The sequence below is a fragment of the Nycticebus coucang genome, chromosome 6 (genome assembly GCF_027406575.1).
Source record: "Nycticebus coucang isolate mNycCou1 chromosome 6, mNycCou1.pri, whole genome shotgun sequence".
Taxonomy (NCBI): Eukaryota; Metazoa; Chordata; class Mammalia; order Primates; family Lorisidae; genus Nycticebus; species Nycticebus coucang.
Window position 1 is genome coordinate 21096642 of NC_069785.1, and position 24902 is coordinate 21121543.

The 24902-nt window shown below is 39.1% G+C and overlaps 1 protein-coding gene across 9 annotated transcripts in view; it reads right to left on the minus strand.

The window, feature by feature from the left end:
* Positions 1-24902, minus strand: part of NPAS3 (neuronal PAS domain protein 3) — a 907184-nt gene that overhangs the window by 126173 nt on the left and 756109 nt on the right. For all 9 annotated transcript variants that reach the window (XM_053594995.1, XM_053594994.1, XM_053594992.1 and 6 more), the window contains one exon: positions 13035-13209. In XM_053594995.1, coding sequence (XP_053450970.1) covers positions 13035-13209 — 175 coding nt within the window. The remainder of the gene's footprint in view (positions 1-13034; positions 13210-24902) is intronic.

Consider the following 24902-nt stretch of genomic DNA (forward strand, 5'->3'; position numbering starts at 1 on the left):
GTCATCTTCATTTGTAGCCAATTCAATTATTCGGGTAACCTGCAAGTTAACTGGAATGCAGATTTTAAAAATCTATAATACAGACAGTGCCATTTAATTAAATTTCTACAAATCAGAGAGCACAACCTAGTCACTGATTGCTACAGCACACTGCCCTGTGTAGCCATAATCATATCTGTCCATTAGAATCTGTTGGTGTATTGCTATTATAGATGAAAAACCAGAGACTTTGGGGTTCCACCTATGCAAATGAAGAACAGAGAGAGGAGGGTGAAAGGGGACATGAGAGCCTGCAGACCAAATCCCAGGGCTGCTTTTGTGTATTATACTGGAAAACTTTTTAAAAAGTGTATTTTCATGTGTTCTTTTAAAGCCCAGGTTGCACTAAAAACGGGAACTTGGTTCTGACAGCTCTTGCCTTAAAACTTTTCAGAGATAGCACATCTAGGAGATCATTTTTAGAAAAATTTAAAGGCCATCCTGAGAACTGATGAGAAATATTTGAGAGATCTACCAAACCGACTGGAAAATTGAACCTCTGAGCAGCGAGGCTGGCCTGTGACTCTGCTTACATTAGGAGGGTCTTGGAGAAAGGGAATGACACCAACTAGCAGAAACAAGAGCGCGCATGGAACTTCCTCTCCTGCATCCAGTGTATTTTAAGAGTTTCTCCCTATAGTCAAATTGGGGAAGGCAAGTTTTTTTTTTTTTTTTTTAAATAGATTTGCTGATCTCACATGAAATTCAAATTTTCACTAAATTAGCATTCATTTTTAATTTCCAATGAGACGATGTGCTATCAAGATTTTTCCTATGCTATTTAACTGGGGCATTCTTTTTTTCGAAGAGCATCTCCCAGGGCAGTTAAGACAAGGAACATACTTGGGAAGTGCTGGTTTAGCCTTTGTCAGCTATGCATTTTAGAAAGTAGAGAAGACCAACAGGTCTGTTACAAACTGATGTGCAAATATACCTAGTGTTTATAAAATGAGACCTCTATTAATGGAATCTTTCAACAGAACTCCTTTTGACTCCTTTTAAGAGGTGGCTTGCATGATTATAAGTTTGGTGAGATAGGGGTCACCTTTGGTAACTACCACATCCTGGTATCTAGGACAGAGCCTGGCCTGTGCATACGCAATAAATGGCTGAATGGGTAAAGAAATGAATGAATGAATGAATGTTTTCTATATCTAAACTATGGATATGCAACTATAGATATTTTTACACTTTTATGTTTCCATCATGAAAGGGAAAGTAGTTCTCTAAATATTGAATTTTTTATTCATTTTTATGTTGCCAATTAAATATCAGTTTCTACCTTATTTTGACTAACAATAATTTGCAGGATCAATAGATGCCTTTGAGCCCCTTCTAACATGATCTTTAATAAAAAGGTGGCTGAAAAGTTACTGTCAATTTTATTGATTCTCTTTCTGATAAAATTGTTTTTATTTGGAAAGGATACTCTTTGACAAGTGAGAGGCATGGGACAGTAGGTTGACTTTTTACCAGAGGCACATGATATACTTGAATAAAACATAAAGAAGAACAGCTTTGAACCCTAAGGGAATTTACATATTAAAATTTCATGATCAATAGCATATGTAATTTTCTAATTTTCAAAATTTTCCAGGTTCTATCATATTACCAAATGATAGAAAAGTCAGAGTGGACATATGGCATCATCAATTCTAATCACGTGTGAAAGCTTAAGACTTGCATAATTTCTACAGTGTTAAACATTAGCTCCTGGCCAAAGACTGACCACAAGGTCTACTACTGCCTTTTCCTAAATATTATCTTAATTCCAAATCATCATTTCTTCCTTTGCAAGGACTCACTCGTTCTGGATTAAGAAATAGTCCCTTAAATGATTTCTTTTGTTTCCAGGCTTCCTTATTCAACATATCCTGTACATTCTTGCAAAAATAAAGGATCTAGTATCTAGTCCAGTGAACGTAAATTACCTAATGATACAGGGAAGACGGCTCAAATAGTCAGAGCTGCCTGGGGAGGATGGCGAGCGCCCCCCACTGGTGGTCTTGGGCAGGGGTCCGGCAGCTCTTCCCCATGGGCTGTTGAGAAGCACCTTGGAGGACCAATGAAAAGTGGATGCTTTGGGGTCAGGTGCTTGTGTTGAAATTCTGAATTTTCCATTTCCTGGCTTTTATACGACTTTCATAAGTTCTTTTTAATTATTGTTTTCTTTGTTCCTTCTTCCATAAATGGGGACAATAATGGTACCATCTTCATAGTATTCTGCGAGGAATGACCCAGGTGATGCGTCTAACAGGCTCAGCAGAGTGCCTGACACACGTGAGCATCAGTGGTGTTAGCAGAGGTGTTGCACAGGGGATTCAGGAATGGATAGGTTGTTGTATGCTATGATTCTCAAGGGAGGTTCCTTTTAAATTAAGATTTTTTTTCATATTTATAAGTGATCAAATAGCATTTTCATCGGGTCACTTTTCTTTTTAATGACTCATACTCAGAACTTACGACACAGATCTCAGATGCTTCACCCAGGCAGTCCGGCTCCTTCCTGATCTGCCCATCCTTTGCTTCAGTGAGGAAGACAGGGCCCCTTCCTGCCTCCCACACTCAGCGTGCTCCCTCCCACAGTGCTCTTGAGATGAGTCTTAGGTCGGTTTTCATGCAGGGCATGTAAGTCATCCCTCCTCTTCAAAGGAAGAAATCAAACTGCTTGTCCTATTGATACTGCCACTGAGGATCACAACAAACACTATCTTTCTTCTTCCTTCTCACTTGTTCACTGTATAAATCATGACCAGTTTCCTAAGCGCAGGTGTCACATCTACGCCTTACATGTTCTCAGTAAGTACCTAGTAAAGTGCCCAAACAAAAACTTGGTCTGAGTTCAAATCCTAGGTCCAAGTTTACTCTGGTGTGAGGCAAGTCCTTTACCACCTCTACTCTTGATGTAGGGTTATTTTGAGAAATAAATTACTCATAAACATCTCCTCTTGTAATTGGAACATACAGGTAAAATGTTATGAAAAGTATTAATGTACCATTAATGTTACTAGAATATTTGCAACAAGTCACAGCACCAGTAGGCAAAGCTAAAAGAGAACAGTTTTCCAAAGCTAGAATTTCCTGGAGTTCAGTCTGTGAAATTTGCCCCTAAGTGGAAGGGAAGCTGTTTGGGGGCACATCTCATTTAAAGCGCTGTACAGAGTCAGAAAGAGCAATAGTTGCAGGAACTAGTATCTCTGTAAACTTGCCAGGCAGCCAGCACAGTGTTAGGAAATTTTTAGGCCAATTAAATAAATAAAAAAGCAAAGGAAAAAACCTGGATATTTCATCAACGACCCTAATAGTCATGGTCTATTATATGTCTATACAGATCAAAGCAACTTGTTCCCAATGAAGCAACATTTTTGTGATATTAATTTTGGGATCGGATTTCTCTGGTAGCAGCAGAGGCATGTGCTACAATGCCATCCTCCTTACCGCATGGAGTCCCGAGTGTCATCGCCACACTCCTGCAGCGCGTCAGTGATCTGCCCTCTCACATGGTCAGATCCTGGGAGGCTGGGAGTTGTGTCTGTTTCCTCAGTGTTTACTGTTTGACGTGTGGTAGACACATTTGTGTTTTGTCACCTACACAATCCCTGTTATCTGGGTCTTAAATGTAAATTCACTCTAGTTAACTACAACTGGAGAAAAGACACAAGTACTTCATTCTTCTCAAGCTACTTTTGTTAACTAGTAGACAATGGGCAATGTTTGCCATGGGTCCTAAAAAGCCATGATTGTGTTTCATGAGTGGATCCCTCTAGGGGAATGTGTCTACCTCAGGGTGGAGACCATTGTTCTTCTCGTTCCTTTTCCATCTCACACTTGCTTCGGAAGACTGGCTCTGAAAGGAAGAGCCTGGAGAAACTGCACAGATTCTAGTCCTGCAGTAGTGGACATGGAGAGGCTGTGCTCTGGGCTGGGGAGACTAGTGTGGACCTAGGGACTCTGGGTTAAATTCTGCCTATAATTTGTTCAGATGCCAGTGACTGTGGTATGAATTTCAGGATAGGGATGAAAGTAAAAGAAAAGACAGAATTTAGTCCTAAGTATGAGACTATATATATATATATATATATTTTTTTTGTAGAGACAGAGTCTCACTGTACCACCCTGGGGTAGAGTGCCGTGGCATCACACAGCTCACAGCAACCTCCAACTCCTGGGCTTAAGCGATTCTCTTGCCTCAGCCTCCCAAGTAGCTGGGACTACAGGCGCCCGCCACAAGAGAAATATAGTAGAACTTATATTTCTATAAGTGTGTGTTGACCATCCAAGGAAGGGATTGTAACAAACTGGCCAACATACAGAAGTGGTTGACATAAGGAGGTAGGCCTACTATATTGACTCAGACATGTGGTGTATGTGTGGTCTATGCAATTAGGTCAACTTAAGGGGGTGGTCAGTATAGGGAGGTGGTCAATTATGGAGGCTCTGCTATATGTGTATATGGGGATAGCTGGGTTTCTCTTTGGACTTCAGAATCCTCTTAGACAAAATTCCACTGGTTTGATTCCTAACAGGCTCCTATTCCACCTGCTCCAATCCTAACATTGAACCCTTTCATCTAATTGTGGCTGCTAAACTAAACAGTGTGGCTTGTGGCAAGCTGCTTAGAAATTCCATCATTTTTTCCCCTTGTTGTAAAACCAGGATAGCACACTGACCTGCCTTAGAGGGGTACGGTGTGAATTAACTCCTGTAATTAGCAATTTCTGTGTTCTGCCTACACCAAGTAGGATACGAATGCCAACCATTATCACAATCACAGTGGCCTGAGTAAGCTTTGCTACTAGAGCTATACTTGGGAATAATTGCTTGGCAAAGAGCTGACTACTGGAAGCTGCAAACTTTACACAGAAGCAATATTTCCAGTATTTTCCCCAAGCAATCATGAGTAAATTGCTCACTAGAGGTGGCAATGGTTTCCAGCCAGTTCTGCCTCTTCTGATCTGTGCACCCTGCAAAGCTCAGTCGATGAGAGGTAACCGATCCTTCGTACGTCTGCTGTTAAGGGCAGATGAAGAATTCAGAGTGCTATAATTTGGACAGGGATGACATTCCCGTGCAACGGTATGTATTAAAAGCAAATAACTTGTACTACGTTGTTCCAGTCAAGAGCTATATAAATAGAATCTATGATTTTTTAATTATCTAATGACAAAGACAGCTACTTTTTTTTTTTTTGAAATGAGGAAGAACAAGTCGTCATTAACAACTCATCATGGGTTTCATTTTAGAAACTCTGAAAATGTTCCCCTCCTCACTATAGCTAAAGGGAGGTCAAAATTACGAACTAGTATAGAAAGCGATCTTAAACGAAATTTAAAAATAATGGATTTAAAAACCTGATGTTATAAGCCTTTGATGGAAGGCTTTGGGGGGGAAATCCTGCATATAAACTGAGTGAACCTATTGTGTATTCTGATAAGAGGTGTGTGCTTCTATTATTGAACAAAACATTTACTACCCTGTAAGTACTATTATATCAGTTTACATAAAAGATGTACTTTTTTGAGTTGGCAACCTCTGATACACATTTTGAAAGGGAAAGTTAGTTTCGGAATGGCATGCAGAACAATGCTGAGATACATCTTTTCTGGGAACAAAAGTGAGGCCTCCCTTCTGTAGTGAGGTGAGTCACCAATGCTGATTTTCATGAGTTAAGGCGTTAGGTCCCAAAGGATGCCTGGTCCTGCAGCTATGCATTATGGGAACTTGGCCTGGCATGGCAGGGTGGAGCTCAGGTACTAGGCCAGGGAAGGGATTTTGACCTTACTTAGTTCCCTTATGCAAGATTCTAGAAGTAAAAAGCTGCTTTGCAAATGTTCTCATCATACACAGACCAGCACACCAAAGCGTGAGCATACACAAATGAAGGCCATAAGTGTGCCCAGGCCTTGCATACCAGAAGAGAGCAGTGGGAAGTATTTTTCCCTTCCCTGGAAGTGCCAGGTGATCTTGCTTAGCTTAGCTAGGGATAAAGGTGACATGTAAATAATAGCCTACTTCTCTCATGAAAAAGTCATTCTAGGTTAGGCAAGGCAGACCTCATAAAAGAACTGGCTTGTTTTTGGAGTGTTTGTATCATATTCACTCAGGATTGGCAAGAAGATGGAAGATAATTTCTATTTCATTTCAAACTAACAATAACATAGTTAAGGAAAATAAATAATTCTGGATGTAAAATTTTGAGGGGGCTTAGTTTATACCTAAATTATGATCTCTTTTGCTTATGAAAAGATCAGTTTGTGTGAGGCTGCTTTCTGACTATTAGATGTGTCATGTACATGTGTACCTGTGTATTAACAGGAGGTAATACTGGCTGATTTGGAGGGAATTGTGAACTTGGTCCGATCATTGCTACAACTGCAGCAGAGACACATTTCAATTCAATCCATCAGAGATCATGGTGGTATGTTATCTGAGGGATTTATCTTAGTGTGTATCATATGGATAGGGCAAGGAATTAAATGTGTGTTTACCGTTTGATAAACATGCAACATAAATTATACATTTTAATTTCATTTATTAGTTGGGGACCACAGGAAGCAGAATTTCATTGCATACAGACTGCCATTCCGATTGAAGGATTAGAAGTTTCCTGAAAAGGTATACTAATTTTTTTTTTTATTATTAAATCATAGCTGTGTACATTAGTATGATCATGGGGCACCATACATTTGGTTCATAGACCGTTTGACACATTTTCATCACACTAGTTAACATAGCTTTTGTGGCATTTTCTTAGTTATTTTGCTAAGACCTTTACATTCCACATTTACTAGGATTCACACATACCCTTGTAAGATGCATTGCAGGTGTAATCCCATTAATCCCCCTCCCACCCCCTCCCTCCCCCCTCTCTCCCCTCCCTTTCCCCCTTCTCCCTGAAAAGGTATACTAATTGTAAGAATGAGATCCATTTCTATTTACTTTAGTCACAAAGAAGTGCATGTTCAGAGTTTTAGAAGGATAAGAGTGTAGCTCATTGGAATGACTATACAGTTTGTTGTTTACAACTTCCAGTGGATCCAACCCAGTCACCAAGTATAAAACCAGTGCTGATGAAGTTCTTAGCATTTGAGAACTTGTCTGAATGTTGTAGTCGCCATCATAAGGTTTTCAGCCCCATTTGTGTCTAAAAGAACTTGCCCCAATACTTTTGTATTAGCATGCTGAGCAGTCTCATAATATTATCTTACCATATAATGACTCCCCAAATCTCACAGAGATTAATGGTGATAACCTAATTCCAGAAAGTTGCCACTCTATATGTAGAAATATATTGGCAATAAAAACCAGTCACTTGTATGCCTTTCCCCAATAGGGGATCTCTCACTTTTCTCTGATTTTTAAAGGCTTCAGATCAATAACTAGAGTGACATTATTAACAGCTCCCTCAACACCTTGGCCAGCGCTAATATTAAATCCATTACACCTTCTGTTTGACATTTGCAGTACAGCAGAAAGTGCTGTAGATACAGTCACCTTGTCTGGGGACTGGGGTTGGATGTGGGGTTAGGAAGATGGTTTCCCTTACCTAACTTCTAAATTCAGTTTATTGATAAGAAACTTGAACCAATACACAAAGACAACAACAACAACAAAAAATTAAACAATCCTAGTTCTCCCAACTGTATACCAGATGGTGAATAATTTACCCATAGAAGTACAAATGGATCTCAAATCCAAGCAGTTTTGAAACTAAATACTGATCTGATCCTCAGGTATATTTTTACATTCTTTATTGTTATTCCTAAACACGTGTTCCTCTAATTCTATCACTTATTGTTAAAGTCATCTAAAGAAGTCGGAGGAACTGGGTTCCTATTCCTGTAGAATTTGGAGTTGGTTGAATTTACTACAGCATAAAAGCACAAGTAGATAATGAAGATTATTTCCATTCTATTGTTCCAATGTTTGTTTCCTTGAAAATATTCAGGACATAGAGTAGCTATACTAGCATCAAGATCATACCATCAAAATCATTATCTTTACCCCCCAGAACAGGCTGGATTCTGCCTGCAACAAAACACGATAACCTGTATTTTAGATAACCAATGGATTACCATGCAGCTACAGTTCTTCACCCAAAATGCTGCCTCATATATTTTGGCAAATTGTCTAGATTTGCTGCGGGATTGATTTCTCCCTCTCTGAGCTCATACCCATTCAATAAGCTGCAAGAGGCCCTTGTCCTGGCTGAATTCCCTCAAAGCAGGGCTTGGTTTTGTTCCTCCTGGTCCTCAGCAGAAGCTGATTATTAGCTAGTAGGAAAAAACCCACTGGAGACAGAAAGGGAATTTTATCTCAAAGAGAGAAATATGACAGACAAAGACACCTGTGAGGTTAAATGAAAAAGCAGAAAACGAAAAGAAAGGCAGGTTATCAGAAGTATGTACGTTATACTGTTATTTTAGTGAAAAATTGCCAAACATCCTCCCCAACATAAGAAGAAAAACAAAAACTCTACCAGGGCATGTAGAGTATGTATATGAGCAGTGGGTGTTTCTAGGTAGTAGGATGTTGGTTGGTCTTTACTCCTTGTTTTCTATGTTGTCTGAATTTTTCGTAAGGAGCATAAATTAATTTTATCATTGGAAAAGAAAAGGTTTTATTAAGAAGAGAGAAGGAGGGCGGTGCCTGTGGCTCAGTGAGTAGGGCACCGGCCCCATATGCCGAGGGTGGCGGGTTCAAACCCAGCCCCGGCCAAACTGCAACAAAAAAATAGCCGGGCGTTGTGGCGGGCACCTGTAGTCCCAGCTGCTCGGGAGGCTGAGGCAAGAGAATCGCGTAAGCCCAAGAGTTAGAGGTTGCTGTGAGCCGTGTGACGCCACGGCACTCTACCCGAGGGCGGGTACAAAAAAAAAAAAAAAAAAAGAAGAGAGAAGGAGCAAAAGCCCAGTAATTTTATGACCTACCTGAAGGAATATTATTCTTTGCCTTCGAAATAGGGAGACTTTTCAAGTTCCTCAAGGATTTCTTGGAAGAACTGTTTTTCTGTTTACTAAGCATTTAAAAGGCAATGAAATTTATGAAAAAGATGAGGCTAGCACTCATAACCTCCAGATTACAGAATCATTAAGAATAATGAAAAGGGCTCAGCGCCTGTAGCTCAAGTGGCTAAGGTGTCAGCCACATACACCAGGGCTGGCGGTTTGAATCTAGCCGGGGCCTGCCAACAGCAATGACAACTAAACCAAAAAACAGCTGGGCATTTTGGTGGGTGCCTGTAGTCCCAGCTGCTTGGGAGGCTGGGGCAAGAGAATTGCTTAAGCACAGGAGTTGGAGGTTGCTATGAGCCATGATGCCACAGCTCTACCCAGGGTGACAGCTTGAGGCTCTGTCTCAAAAAAAAAAAAAAAAAAAGAATAATGAAAAGACACAAGCAGAACTATAAGAAGAAAATGACCCATCTCCACGGCATGTCCAGAGCTTCTCTGCTGCCCATGTTGCAGGAACCTGCAAGGACAGTGAAGAGTAGTCTTTCCAAAAAGTTCAAATCAAACTCTAAATGGGCACCCTAGAACATAAGAAGTTCTTAAACAAGGTCGCCTATTTATTTTTCTTGTGCCTGCATTTAGATTTCATTCACAGAAATAATAATGACACTATTAATAAGTGTGCATCCATTTAAAATATTTATTTGGATTTGCTGTCCTATCAACTATTCTTCTTTCCTGCCCCTTTTGTCTTGAGACTGAGTTAAGACAAGACAATCACAGGCTGCAGTTCAAAGAAATAGAATTCCTATTACGGCACAGGATGGCTGGCTCTTAGGCTGCTTCAGTCACTTATTTCCTTTTATTATAATGCCAAAAGTTATTTAGATTTCAGTCACTTAGTAATGCTATGCTGAACACATCAGGGCTTCTGAAAAATTCCATTCCTACTAGTCCTTTCATTTTCATAATAACCATATATCAATATCCCCTTTCCAACTAAATTAAACCACTATTTAAAAAGGAATCTGTATTTTATCAGAGTTTAAGAGATTACGATGCAACGAACAACAATCTTCAAAAACGTTCCTTCATGTTATTAAGAATTAAGAAATCTTGTTAAAATTCTTTCAGCTTTTAAGAAACATAAGCAGCTTTGGGATGTAGTGCCTGACATAAACTTTGTAAGTCATTCCCTTGGAGCGATCATCTGCATTAGTGAAGATATTTCATTCAAGGGAGCGCCCTGTGCTGCTTTTCAGTATTTGGGCTGTCAATCTAATTGCCTTTTTAAGTCAGAGATTGAAAATACACTACAGACTTTTAGGGCTAAGGTAGCTTAATGTTCTTTAGTGGCGAGAGCCACACTCACCATCAAGGAAGAGAGCCTCTTCTGATGTGAGTGTCGCTAATGAGCTCAAGTTGTTGAGTGACGTGGAAAGCAGAGTTTTCCATGTCATTACTTAGGATGCTAGAGGAAGGCTGGTACAGGCAGAGGGAGAAAACCCAAGTAACCACAGTGCCTTTCAGTCTGACTTCAATATTCACTGACAGAGTAACTTACAGGAGAGAAGAATGGTAACACAGGGAGGAGATATCCATTTTTCTGTTATCCAGAATGAACAATAGGTGAGAACTGAGTCCAATAATGTACCTGGAGTTGTTTTATTCATGCTAGTTTTCATAGAAGCCATGGGACTTATCAAGAGTTCTTATAGTAAAATATGCATTTGGCTGTAGCCTAGGATACCCTGGTGGTTTATAGGCTATGGAGTTTTTCTCCCCAAGTCTCACCCTCAGTGTGCCTCTGGGGAGACATCAAGCTCACTACGAATCGACAGGGTCACTTGGCTTACAAGAGGACCTAATTCAACCTTAGGCTGCATTAACAGAAGTACAGTAGCCTACACTGCCTTGTACTGGTCAGGTTACCTCTAGCGGGCTATGATCAGTTCTCGGAGCCATATCTGTAGAGGCTATTCTACAACAAACAGAAGCACAGCCAGGACAGGATGATTAGGATGGTCAGGCTTCTGTGTGGCTCGGAAAGGAGGAGGAAGGCAAGAGGAAGGGAGGATTTACTCCTTGGTCCCTAGAGTGGGGTCCCAGAAGGCAGACCTTGGGTCAGTGGAGAGAAAAGGCAGCAAAGTGGATTGTGGCTCTGTATCTGGAGTGACTTTTAGAACTGCTCAACGATAGGGTTGGCAGCCTTACACATTCATGATCAGGGTAGGTTCCTGCAGGGACGAGACAGGTTCCCTGCTGGATTTGCTGCAGAGGATTGGCTGCATATCTTGGAGGCTGGGTGAAAGGATTGTGATGTTCCTTCTAAAGGGGAGAGTTTAGGATTCTTTCCAAGGCCTTCCTTCATACAGAGTTTTACAAACTTGAATTCTTCTACTTTGCATGTTTGAATCATGAGGAATCAAGATTCCCCAATCTAACTTCAGGATGAAAGGAGTAGAAAATATTTTCATGCGCTGCTTCTCAAAGATGCTCAGATACAAACATCCTATTGACTAGAAAACAATTCCCATGATCTCACTGATATATCTATTCAGTAAAGTCAATGAGCTATGATATAAGAATATATGACTTCCATCCTGAACAAAATTATTTTTCATTTTTAAAGGGTAAACAAGAGATATTCCCTTTTCTCACGTGTGGGGCTCATTGGAGAAGTATGATTACAAATGCTCCAGAATAATGAATGCCCTAGAAGCTACAGTTAACTTCTGAGAGGAAACATGATCGGTTCTAGATGGAATTAAAACATTTACAAAAGAGGCAAATCTGTTTTTTCCTTTCTGTGTGAGCAAACATATTGTGATTATTTTCAGGCAGGCCAAATAATTTTCTTGGAAGTATGTTGAATTATTTGAATATTAATCTTAAGAGAGGGTTTTCTCTTTTCCTTTCCAAGAAGATGCTTTTGTGTTGAGAATGTGTTTTAAAACAACAGATCAAGAAAAGTACAAGCATCTTTGAAGAGTGCAAAAATAATTTCCCAAGTAAGCAAATAAAACTTTGCACTTCAAATCAGGCCTTGATTCATTAAAAATCTTAAACTTCTCATGAGAAAAATTAACATTTAAACCACTGCTGCTTGGGCAAGCACTCCACCACACAAGAATATGAAATATCTCCTCTAAAAAAGTACAAAAAGGACAAAACCACAAATGTGGAACTTCAATTAATTTAAAGCCCCAATCAGCAAAGAATAAATCCTTCGCAGATCTAATTACCAGCGCTCTCGGAAGACCCAGGCCGACCAGCCAATCTTCCCTGTGTTTGAACAGCTTGATGAACTAGGGGACTGATGGATATCAAGTCATTTTGTTTAATTTATAAATGGATTTTCCCCTAATACTTAAATTATCATCAGTACAACACAATGAAAATGGGAACATTCTGAATGCAAAGTCTATAAGAGTCCTGGAAGGAATCCCAATGAGGAATGTCACCTCTGTTCATTCCTCTATACAATTGATCTAATTAAATACTGAGGGTAGAAAGGCAGTTTAAAATGTAGCCATTTCTGTTTTCTTTTTAGCCTTAATTTATCTGTTCACATCTTTCAAGTACCTTCTGATGCTTAAAAAAAAAAAAAAAAGAAAGAAAGAAACCAAGATTTCTGCAAGGCCCCAATACTTTTAATTCTACACAAGCGAATATTTAAAATGCCTCTGCTATAGACTTTGCTGAATGATAAATAAATGCATTCCACTGAGCCATGGTAACAATAAAATGAAGAGGGTGTTCCAAATCAGGAGCTTTTCCATCCAGTAGTTTGAGAGAGAACTGAAAGGAACCAGTACTTTCTGTATGTATTGTTCAATTGAAATTAGATCTCTGGATTATACTTATTAAAATGTCTCCTTATTTTCAAATCTCTCCCTTATTTAATTACTGCATGGGGCTGAAAGCTGCATGGAATTGTTAAATACCCTTCAATCTATTTATAGTCTCTTCACACGGGTAACTTGAGCACATTCATTTGGCAAAGGTCCTTCTGACCCACCCACACCTTGGGTTTGTAATTCCCACCTGGCTCAGGGGTCTCCGACTGAGAGGAGGAAGATGCTGAGCTGGCTCCGTCCTCAGCGGTGCCCTGGGAGAGGAGACCCCGCCCCGGCGGGAGCTTCATGCCCAGCTGTTCCGCCATCTCCACGTGGTCTCCGGGGTGGACATAGTCAAAGACGCTGCTGCCTGTCAGCTCCACCTAGAGGGGGAAGAGAAAGAGAGGGAGGGAAAGGGGTCATTGCTTTTTCTGGTTTCACGTTCAGCACCACAGGGATTCGGATTCTGAGCAGAAAAGGAAATACACTCAGGCCCCAGAAACAATCCTGGTTCTAAGTCCTTCATCTTCAAATGCTTAAGGATTCTTGAAGTTGAAAGAGAAACATCTTTTTCGTATGTTATTTATTTAGCAATTGTTTAGCCCAGTTTTTTTTTTTCTCATATACTGTTTGCAGAAAGCCAAGATGTTCAGGGAAATGTGGACGGAGGCTGCCTTGTGTTCAGCTGTTTTATCTGTGCGTCATCAAATACTTGCATGTTTTGTGTCAACCAGATGATTGATTGAATCCTACGTGTTCTTTCTGAGAAGTTTGGGCTTTGTATAGGAACAGCCAGAGATAGCAGGCTCTTATTCCTTACAGTATACAGATTTCCAAGATGTGTCTTTATACATATCATCTTATGATGCCCCATGATCATATCAGTGTACATAGCTATGATTTAATAAAAAAAAATAAATGAAAGAAGGGCTGCTTACGAATATATGCAAAGGCATAATGTTTTCATTAAATATTACTCATTAGCTCTGTAATCGTATGGAGAATTTTCCATGCAAAAGAGGTCAGCTGGGGTCTGAAGCAGCTGTTTTTTTTCCTGCTGGTATCAGCTTGTTTTGTCTTCAATCTAATAAGATACATGGTACAAATCTCCTTGAGGGCTTTAAAAAAATGTTTTATTTTGTGTACTCTTTGAATTAGGCTGACGCTAAAGGTAGAAAAAGAACACCAAATGTCAAAAGCGTTGCGGCCTGAAGTGGGGTCACTCCGTCTTAGTGCTGCGGGCATAATCCCCGCGTCTGGGTTTCCAGCCATCTAAGGGGCAGAAGTTGCTAAGGAATGGCCTTACCTCTGTACTCATCTGATGCTCTAACTTTTATCTCCTTTTGAGAACAGTGGTAATGCTTCTAACAGACAACAGGGACAGATGGGTCAGTCACAAGACAAGTAAAAGCTCTTTCCCAGGTCACTAATGGCTTTGCTGGTTCCCTGGTCTCAGGCCAGTTATCATGCACCATGGAAGCTGCCAGGACTTCATCTTGTCCCAGGGGTTACCTAGAATACCTTCTTACCTCATTTCCCTTTCCCGTGTAATCTCCAGCATCCCTCCAAATTCCACCTGAGTGCCTGCACTCTTTCCTGCCCAGAAGGAAGCCTGGCTGTAGGCAAACTGTCACAGAGAGCATGATACTCAGAGCATTATTATCCCCAGAACTCTAAGTCCCAATAAAATGATACCTCTACTCACAGGTACCATTTGATTAAAATCTTAACAGGCTACAGATCTTCAACATCTATCAATTAACAGGGGTACAGCTAGAAAAATAGGAGGCTAAATTCAATTTGGTTAATAGCTATTCCTGAAAATGGCTCGCATAACTTTCACTGAAAATGAGGTACATTCTCCTGCTATTAAACTGCACTGTCCTACCCTGTATTACCCTGCTCCTGACTGTATCGTTTTACAACCCGTTTCCTCTCCTTGGTATCCGTTACAGAGTGTAAATCAGGATTCACCGTGATCAGCTCCTACCCTCTGGGAGGGGGGGATTACATGGAAATAATCCCTTTAATGTGCGCCTTGCCTCTAAGCACTTCACACAGTAATAAATGGGTAAACTGACTTTGAGCAATTAAGAAATTAAATGAAACTAATAAAATGTGTGTTTTAATATTTCTTGATGGTTATTTTGTTTGGAGATTAGCGAATATGAAGAAGTCACTCTCATTTTGCAGGGAGTCCAATTGTAGTAGCACTTAATAAATATTTCTGTCACTTTTCTCAAATTCCAATCTTTTTTTTTTTTAATACTTCAATGTGCCTTTTGGGACAGACCACAGATCGTGATAAGATGACAACACAAGTGGGAGATAAAATAGATTTCTGAAAGGTGCTGGTTATTGAATATTCATGTACACCAGTCTTACGGGGAGGAGGAACAGACCACCATCTCCACAACCTGATTCCCACAAAATAATGCCCTGAATATGGCACGTTTAGAGCAAGATTGAGTTGCGATGTGTCATTATGGTAGGGTGAGGACTTTCTGTTCCAGTGGTCTCATGGGATTCCCCACCTAGACACTTCACAGCCTGATATGATGGAGAGGTGGCCTCTGAGAACTTGACACAAGCATAGTCTTGTAGTTAAGGACACATGGTGTAGGGGACAGCACCAACTACTTGGAGTTATAACCTGACTTTGACCTGAGAATTTTTTCTCCTAGGCTGTGTGACCTTGTCAATTTTCTATTGTCAAAGTGGCAGCATTGCTGCTCTGTGGGACTCCGGGGGCACTACTCACATGGAACCCTCTTGTGACTTGCACCTGCTGGAATGCCATCCCTTGGGAATCGTGCAGGACGGTGGTCCTGAGAGCTGGGATGAAAACAAGACTTGCTCTGCCTGTCTCTTGGCTGAGGCTGCCTGCTGCCGTTCGATGGCTAAGAAAGGAGGATAACTGGTATTGTATATTCTTGTGTAACTCTGTGTCTTCACTTGGGGCAGCAGTTTAATCGGCAGGGGATGATACAAGCTTTCAGCCTTAATATCAACAATAGCAATATTAGCAGTTACCCACTACGTGTAGGTACTTTCTGTACTTTGCTTTCATTAGTCCTCATAACAATATTTTGAATTGGTATGATTATCCTCATTTCACAGAAGAAACTGAATCCTGGAAACAGCCAATTATGGAGATAGAATTTGGTTCAAAGTGCACTTGACTTGACCTACCACCTCCCAGTTAGTACAGTTTGCAGGGCACTCTGAGCTTCTGCATCCTGCAGCCTCTCTTTGGTTCAGGAGAGAACACTGAGCACCAAGAAGGCAGGAAGGCAGGTAGCCTGTCAATCACCGGGGAGGAGGATGCTCTGCTATTGGACCAAGAAGGTGCTTATATATGCATGTTGAGTTGGTTTAAATACCATCCATTATTATCCCTTTACTTAACAGAGGAAAACTCCATCATTCTGAGAGGTTACAATGGTTTTTCAAGTGTACCCAGATGTTTTGTGATGGAAGCAGGGCAATTGTGAGTCCAATTGACTAACTCTTAGTCCACCATTTTTCTCATGAAACTCTTGTCTGATTTTTTTTTTTTTTTTATCTCATGAAGATTTACTAGGTAGGACAGACTGGAACTCATGTTTTTTGTCACTAAATTCTAAAAACTCAAAATAGACTACAAAAACTAAGACTTGGAATTTTTTATTTGATGAACGGACATTACTTCTTGTTAACTTTACGTAGGAAAAAGAAACATAGCCCCAGTCTAATGCTAATTAGGTGCTTTCAAATCCCTAGTTACCAACTCTTTCAAACATTTGCCCACTGAGAACTAGGACCACTGCCTTGTATTTAGTAGATCTATCAAAAATGTTTGTTGAATGAATAAACGAAGGTTTTTGAAATTTTTTTGGCTTTATTTGTATTTAATTCAGACAAGTTTAAGTTAGTTCTTTTACATTATTAATGCCATTATTATTATAACAAATGAACTTTAGCACCATAAGATAGTCATTCCCAATAATTCCTGGAATTTAACTGAGGATAGGACTGCACTAATGTTAGGAAAGGGCAGTTTAAAAAAAATTATTTAAAGAATAGTGGCCATTTTTTATAACCCATTTTGCTTCCAATCTATGGCACAACTGGGTTTAACTGGTTAACTTCCAAGTTTCCTACCCCTATGACCTCCTTATCTAAATTGTAATATAGTTCTACAGAAATTGTTTCTTAATTATTCCTTTAGATCACCAACGGTAGAAATTTCGAGAAATTTCATTTCATGTTAACTATCAATCCTATCCTAGCTCCAATCCTGAATTATGATCTACCTAATGGAAAGGTAAACCTTTGTTTTCCCCTAATAGAACTCCTTGACTGTGCAAACGTGCATTCTCCGGCAAACGTGAGAACCTCTTCATTTTATAGTAAACTTAATCATTTTATAAGGTGATTTTAAAAAATAGCCATGTTCTGTTTATTAAACTTAAGAAACAGACCTAAGTGTCTTTGAATTATTTCTCGAGTAGAAGAAAGAGAAGGAATCATGACTATTTCTAAACTCACCCACTCGGTCCAACTTTAGGTGATGACTCTACGAGAAAAATGACTCTCACATTGCCACTTACAAAGCAGCTGAGACTGTATCACAGGCAGCAGATAGCCAATAAGTAATAAAAAAATCAATCACATACAGAAATAGCATTTTGTTTAAACTCTTTTCTCCCTGCCTTTTCCCTGCCCACTGCTACCACAGATTCCTCTGGGACAAACCACAGCTTCTGGTGCCATCTGGCATAACCTATAGTCAGGCTATGCCACACAGACGTCCTCAAATTTATTTCACATTCTGATAGCTTGCATGTAATTTGCACGCTAGACACAGTTGATTTGGTAACTCTGAAGTTTCCTGGGAAAAAAATGTAAATATATTATACAGTGGTTTGAGTTGACTTTTCCATGTCAGGTCACTGTACCCTGCTGGTAGATTGGATGGGGGACTAATTTGTCTTTTCATACATCAAGCAAGCATGTCAATAGCCTTTGCGTGGCCCCCTGGAGTGAGCAATACTTTTTAACTACAGCAATGTACTAACAGTGTGACTCACTGAATTCAGTGCTTCTTTGATTGCAGGGTTTGGGTAGAAATGAGAAGCAGGCAGTGATGTTGTAAGTCATCTCCATATTGGAACAACTTAAGAGCATACCTTTATAAAGGAAGATCATAAAACTTATTTTTAAGATCTTTCTTTAAAAATGCTTCAGTCTTAAAAATCGACTTCGTTTTATTCCTATCTCATAAAAGAGGTCATTCAAGACCCACCACTTAGGGTCACATGTCCTAACTAAACCTTTTTCTATGACATTGTTTCTTTTCTCTTCTTTCTCTTTCTCTTTTCTTTTCTTTTCTTTCTTTCTTTTATTATTTTTTTTTTAATTTAAGGACATTGAGGTTCCTGAGAGGATGAGGGTGGGGCTCTCGGTTAAGCCTTTTTTCAGGATTTTTTTGCAGGCCCCACTCCCATAGGGGATGGTGGCATTATCTGAATAGAAGGTCATTCCTGAGAGTACTGTGGTGGTGGTAAGGGGCTTGGAAACCTAATTCCCAGGTTAGGCTTTCAGATCCCCTACGAGACCCTGACATCTAGGTTAGAAAATCCTGACCCAGGATAAAGTGGAAATTCTATCTCACCACAGCAGGTGAGGATTTGTAGTTTTTTGGGGGGTCACGTTTGTATTATTGAAGGATAATAAAGTGATAAGAGAATAAAATATAATAAGATATGCTAGCTTGATTAGCATAGGTTTTCTTTGGATTTACTAGTATCTTAATACCATCTTCATAACTTCCTACATATTGCAGAACTCTATTGAATATTTATGAACTGTTTTGACAGAAACTTGATGTTCTTTACTGCTGTGTCTCATTCTATGTATTTGCTGACTTATCTGAAGAAAAATGCATAAAAGCATGAGGTCTGTTACAGAAATACGTGTATAAATTAGTAGAACAAGAAGAAAGAAAGGTTCTGTATCAGAATGATGAGGTAGAATGAAAAAATCCTTCCAGTGTCATCAAATAAGATGGCAAATCCACTCTATTTTTACAGATCCATTAACAGAGCCTTCCCCTAGAAGAATTTTAGCTCAAAGATACCACATCATGTGTTTATTTTATCTTTAGAAATAAACATTTTAACTCCTGTGGAAATCAGTGGAGTAGGGGTTTTGTTTTGTTAATATATTTTCTACAGCCCCTAGAGTGTCTGACTTGAGAAGCACCATGCCAGCATCCAGAGAGACACTGCACAACCAGTTCTGAACTTTGATTTAGAATTGCGAGGAGTTAATTCCAAAGGATATCCCACTACTCAGAGAAGAGAAAGGAAAAATCACACTTTGGGAGACATGGGACAAAAAAGGAAATAAAGAAGGAATTGCAGGTATTGATTCAGACACGGGCACAGCTATTTGGAATGCTCTATCTGCCTTTTTGACTATTGATCAGGCAGTAATCAAATCTGCCTGATTGTTAAGTATTCAGCATTGTTAAGATAGGTCATCGCAGAGACTCAAACATCCATTGAGCATTTTTAAATACTTATAGAAGCCTGGCGTGGTGGCTCACACCTGTAATCCTAGTACTCTGGGAGGCTGAGCCACACGATTGCTTGAGGTCAGAAGTTCAAGAGCCTGAGCAAGAGTGAGACCCCCATCTCTACTAAAAACAGGCAAACTAGCCAGGCATTGTGGTGCATGCCTATAGTCCCAGCTACTTGGTCTGCTGAAGCAGGAGGATTGCTTGAGCCCAGGAATTTGAGGTTGCTGTGAGCTATGACACCACAGCACTCAACCCAGGGCATAGAGAGACACTGTCTCAAAATAAATAAATAAATAAATAAATAATAAATAAAATAAAAATAAATGAATACATAAATACTTAAGAAACAATCTGTTTATAAAACAGATCCACAAACTCTCTGAGGTCTCTTCCCTTCTTTTTCTGTTTAAGGAATAAATCACATGCTATATTTCATTTTTTTCTGGTAGTCACTCCATAATAATGGAAGTAGTGGTTTTAGAATAATTTTGATATGCCAGTATCATTTTCCTTTCATTAAGAGGCACCACTTAAAAGAAGACTCCAGAGAATGTCTTAATACTGAGAGGACATGACTCACAAGAACGAGCCCACGGATTGGGGAAAGTGACTAAATCAAGAAATTTTAAAATCTTGTTTTACAAGGTTCCTCCAGTTTGAAGTTTTAACGTATCTGTAGGGCAGGAAAGGCCAACTTTTTAGTATTTGTAACAGTGCTGGGAAAGAAAAAGTGATGGAGGTTACATCATAGCAAAACTTGAAATGATGTCAAGAAAGAAAGAAATATTAACAATCTTACAAGTCGCTAAAGTCAGTCTCTTTACAGAAGATCAAAAGAAGAGTAAGATGTCATTTTCAAACCTTCTTCATTACCTTGGTGGTAAGGAAACCAATCAACATAAAATACTTGGTATTGGCATAGTTAATCCATTTTCCTCAAATTTTACATGGTTCAATATTTGTCATTTAAATCTGGATACACATTAAGATGCATGTTATGCATGGCCAGACTTCCGTATCAATATATTTCAATTTTTGTTTAATTGTTATTATTCTCACAGTGAATTCTGTCCTCTTCCTTCTTTTGGGTATGTGAACAAGAAAAAGTGGAAAGTGATTGCAATTAAAATCTTCCCTTGATTGTAAACAGCCCTTTTAAAGAAAGGTAACTGGATTAAGAAAACTGTAATAATTCTGGGGATGACTTTTCCAGTTGCTTTTGAAAGCTTCACAGGATGATTTTATTTTATTCTAGTTATACTAAAACAATGTGGTTTATATGACTAAAACCCTGGATATGCTTAATGCACACAAATGATAATTCATAATAATAAACAATAAATAATAACGCATATATATAATACAGTTAATCATTCTGGATTATTTTTTAAAGGGGCTTCTCTGTGAGGGAGGATCAACAACAGCAGCCCATACCAGAGATTAAGTCACAATGTTTAAGTGACACCATTGAAAACACACACACAAAAAAGTATAAAACTTGGAAGGCTTAATAAAGGTGATTTGTCTCTACACCTTGAGAGGTCTTTATGGTTAAGAGAAAACAGAACAAAAGGAGTATCTTGCTCTTGGCAGGTTGGAGCACTCAGCCAGTGCCAAAGCTGCTGTATGTGAAGCAATTGGCTCTCCTTCTCTGTGTCACTGTAAGAACACTGTAAGTGACTCTGTGTCACTCTGTCCTAAGATATCTCCTCCAGGAGAACCACAGACCATATTGAAATATTTTCAAAACAGAGCGGTTAGCCCACATCAAGAAATTCATGTGGGAGTTAATCCAATGAGGAGAACAAGGAGACATAAAGTTCTCCATGCTATGAGCAACTACAGAGCCTTCCAGAATCTTCCCTGTTGATATATTTACACAAATCTTATGAACCTCCTGAATGCCACCTGAGTACTCTACCCATAGTGTGTAATTTACTTTGAGTGAATTACTATAAGGAAACAGCCTAATAGATGGCTATTTTATTTGGGCTATTGTAACTACTAACTGTGGTAGTGGTTGGAGTTATTTTCTATGAAACAAGTCAATAATCTGAGCACTGTCTAGGTGCTATTTTAAAGGAATAAGTTAAATTTACAACTGTTTAATAACAGACTGAGGTGCTCTTGTTACTAGAGGGAATGTAAATAGAACTGGCAAGTAGAGAAAATGAGTCAGAAGAAATGAGTCATTCCAGAGGTGAAAAGCAAAGCTGTGCTCATGATCCTTCAGATATTTCAGGAGGAACATGGTGGCAGGGAACATACCTGTTTGAGAACATGACAAATTCTATGTTCTGTCTGATCACATGCATATAATTTGGCATTATATTTCAGAGTTTCAGACTCTCCTGCTATTTATCCATGAATGTTCTGTAGAGACAAGTATTACAATTGAGTGTTTGAAATATGGCTACTGTAAGTTATTTAATATAAAGTAACACTAGGTTTTAAAGACTTAGCAGAAAAATAAAAAGAATGCAAGCCATCTTATAATTTGTATTGATTACATGTTGAAATAATATTTTTAGGAATATGAGACTAAATAAAAATACACTATTAAAATTAATCTTACTTTTTTTTTTTTTTTACTTGTTAAAATGTGGCTACTGGGAAAATTTAAAATTCCACATGTGGTTTGCAGTATGTTTCTAATGGACAGTGATGCTCTAGAACCAAGGATCCCTGGGATGGAAGAACATGAAGTATCAGAATACTATGAAGATGACATGAAAGGGAAGAGGTTTAAGAGAATAAAATATAATATCAATACAGGAATCATATCTTTAGAATAAAGGACTGACTAGTAGATTGAATCAATCAGTCAATCAAACACGTATTGATCATCAGCTCTCTGCAAGACACTGTATTTGGGATCATGGGCATAAAAAGAAGCACTGAAACTCAGCACCTGCCCCCAAGAGGTTTACAATTCACTTTGGAGAGGTAAGACAAACGTATACAAGTTCTCCTAGAAATTCTGGCTCAATAGATCTGGGGCAAGGCTGCATGTTTAGGAAGCTCTTGGGTGATGCTGGTACTGCTAGTCCTTGGCCACACTTTGTGTAGCATTGGTAACAACCTGTGCTAAGGTGGTCCTGGACCAAAAGAACCTGGGACAGTAATTCTCATTCTGGCTCCTCGCAGAGAAGAGGTTGAGAAAGGACAAGTGGCTTAGATCAAAAGCTGGGAGCACTTCAAGATGGAATGGGAGTCTAACTACACTGGAACTTAAAAGGGCAGGGCAGCGTACTACACCACTTTTGGGTTAAGCTAAAAACCCTGGAAAGCATTAGCAGAGGTTCAAGAAACACTGAGTGAATGATTTTGACCTTAGGGAGATGTATCTATGCTCGTGTTCATCAACCTTTTATCCCCCTCTTTTAATTGCTATATCATAATTGTGTATGTTTTGGGGGCATATGTGCTATTTTATACATGTGTATAATATGTAATGACAAAATGAGAGTAAATGGGACGTCTACCACCTGACACATTTATTTTTTCTTTGTATGGAGAACATTACTTCTCTTCTATTTGGAAAGATGCCTTAAGTTATTACCTATAATCTTCTTACTATACTATTAAATACTAGCATTTACCCCCTTTGAAAATATTGAGGAACAGGCCCAAGTCATCATTTTTAGGGAATATCATATCTTACTTTTCTTCTCAAGTTTGTACCTTGAAGACAGGTGCAGACCAGACCTAGGCCTATGTCTAAATAATTGCCACACTTTGAACCTTTGTCCTGTATAGTTAACCTCTGGATCCAAGATTCTCATCTCACTGTTTTCTCATTTCTGACACATTCAAATAGAGTCAGCTGATGACGGATGATTTTTTTTCCTCATGGGTGCACACAAAACCCACTCTGCACTTTGGAATTTTTAATCTAGCTTCTTTCTTCTCCAGAGAGACTTCTGTAGGTTGACTGTCTTTTACCTGACCATGCATCCAGGAACAATGGTGCTACCCAACTTCTCTTCCTAGGATGGGCAGAAAGAGCTCAAAATGAGGATGCACCTCAACAATACTCCTTTAACAAAGCAACCCAGACCTCAAGATGCATGACCTGTAATCCTAACACCAAATACCTCCTGTATCTGCACGTTTCCACGTCATCTAGAGACGGTGGTGTGGCTCAGGAACGGAAAGACTTTTCAAAGTTTTGCTCCAGATTGGGACCCAATAGCTCGCTACCATAAACAGAACTTTCCTAAGAGAGGTAGTGGAAATTAGCCAGATAAATTACCTACAGTGTGATGCTTTACTGATTTTAATTAAATGTACCAGTCTGTTTTGACAAGCTTTGCATGTAGTTATCAAAACCTTTATATTTTACCATACCCCTTCAGTCTTGCTTTGAAAACCAGCAGAAGAGCACAAAACACATTGGTTGAGAAAGGTTGGGGGTGGGTGGGAAGAGAGGGGTGAAAACTTATCAAAAGTAAAATTGGATTAAGAGTCAATCAAAATCCAACTGTGAATTTATCACTTCAATGAATTTCAATGAATGGTTTAAAATCTGTTTGAAATCTATTTGAAAATGAATATGTAATAATATAGACATATCTCCTTTTCAAAGCCAGTATTGTCAGATGTATTCTGAGCATTATAATTCATGAACAGAGTAGATGACTATTTGAAAAGTATTAAAATGAGCTGACTTTTCAATACAAGTGTCTTCACAATAAGTTTTCCTATTCCGGGCAATTCAGAAATGTAGACAATTGTGGTAGAAAAATAATATGTATTGTAATATTCATTGTACAGTAGTAGTGTAGTAAGTGGCAATTCTGGACATTACAAGAGACACAAGGATTATTTTCTGTGATTGCACAGAGAATACTTGGATTTCTTGTGAAGCTTTTGCATTGGAAATGAGATTCATCAGTCTGAACGGGGCAGGGTTAGAGCCCTTAGCAACATGCTTATTTTGTAGAAGGTCACTCAATAATAACTTCCTCTGCCCTCCAAGCTTATTAAGACTGACTGGCATATATTAATGAAAACACCTGATTCTCCAACCATAAAACCCAGACAAAGACTTTATTTTAATATTAAGGAAGGAACCCTTAATTAGCAGGGTTTCAAAAATGTCAGCTTCTTCTATTAGCTGTTCTGGTCCATCAAAGCCATAATCCCTACTGTCAAATTTCATCACATGATAGACAGTTTTGCCGGCTGTCTTTTTTTTTTTTTTCTTTTACTGATCATACTGACTGAAGCTTTTTAATTTTTTTTTTATTTTGCCATCACATTTAACAACTCACTGTGCATTTGCCTGTTACACTCTTGATTTTACTTTTTGCTTTCAAAGAGCCTTAACACATGTCAGCTAAAAAGTGTGGGGAGAACACTGTAGGAACACAAGAATTACATGCGAATATATATGCATTCTTAGACGTATAATTAAGGACTCTTAGAAGACCTGGGCTTGCTTATATTGATTGCCTTTGAGAATAGGTAAATGTGCTGTCCCCCAAACACAGGCAAATGAAACAGTCT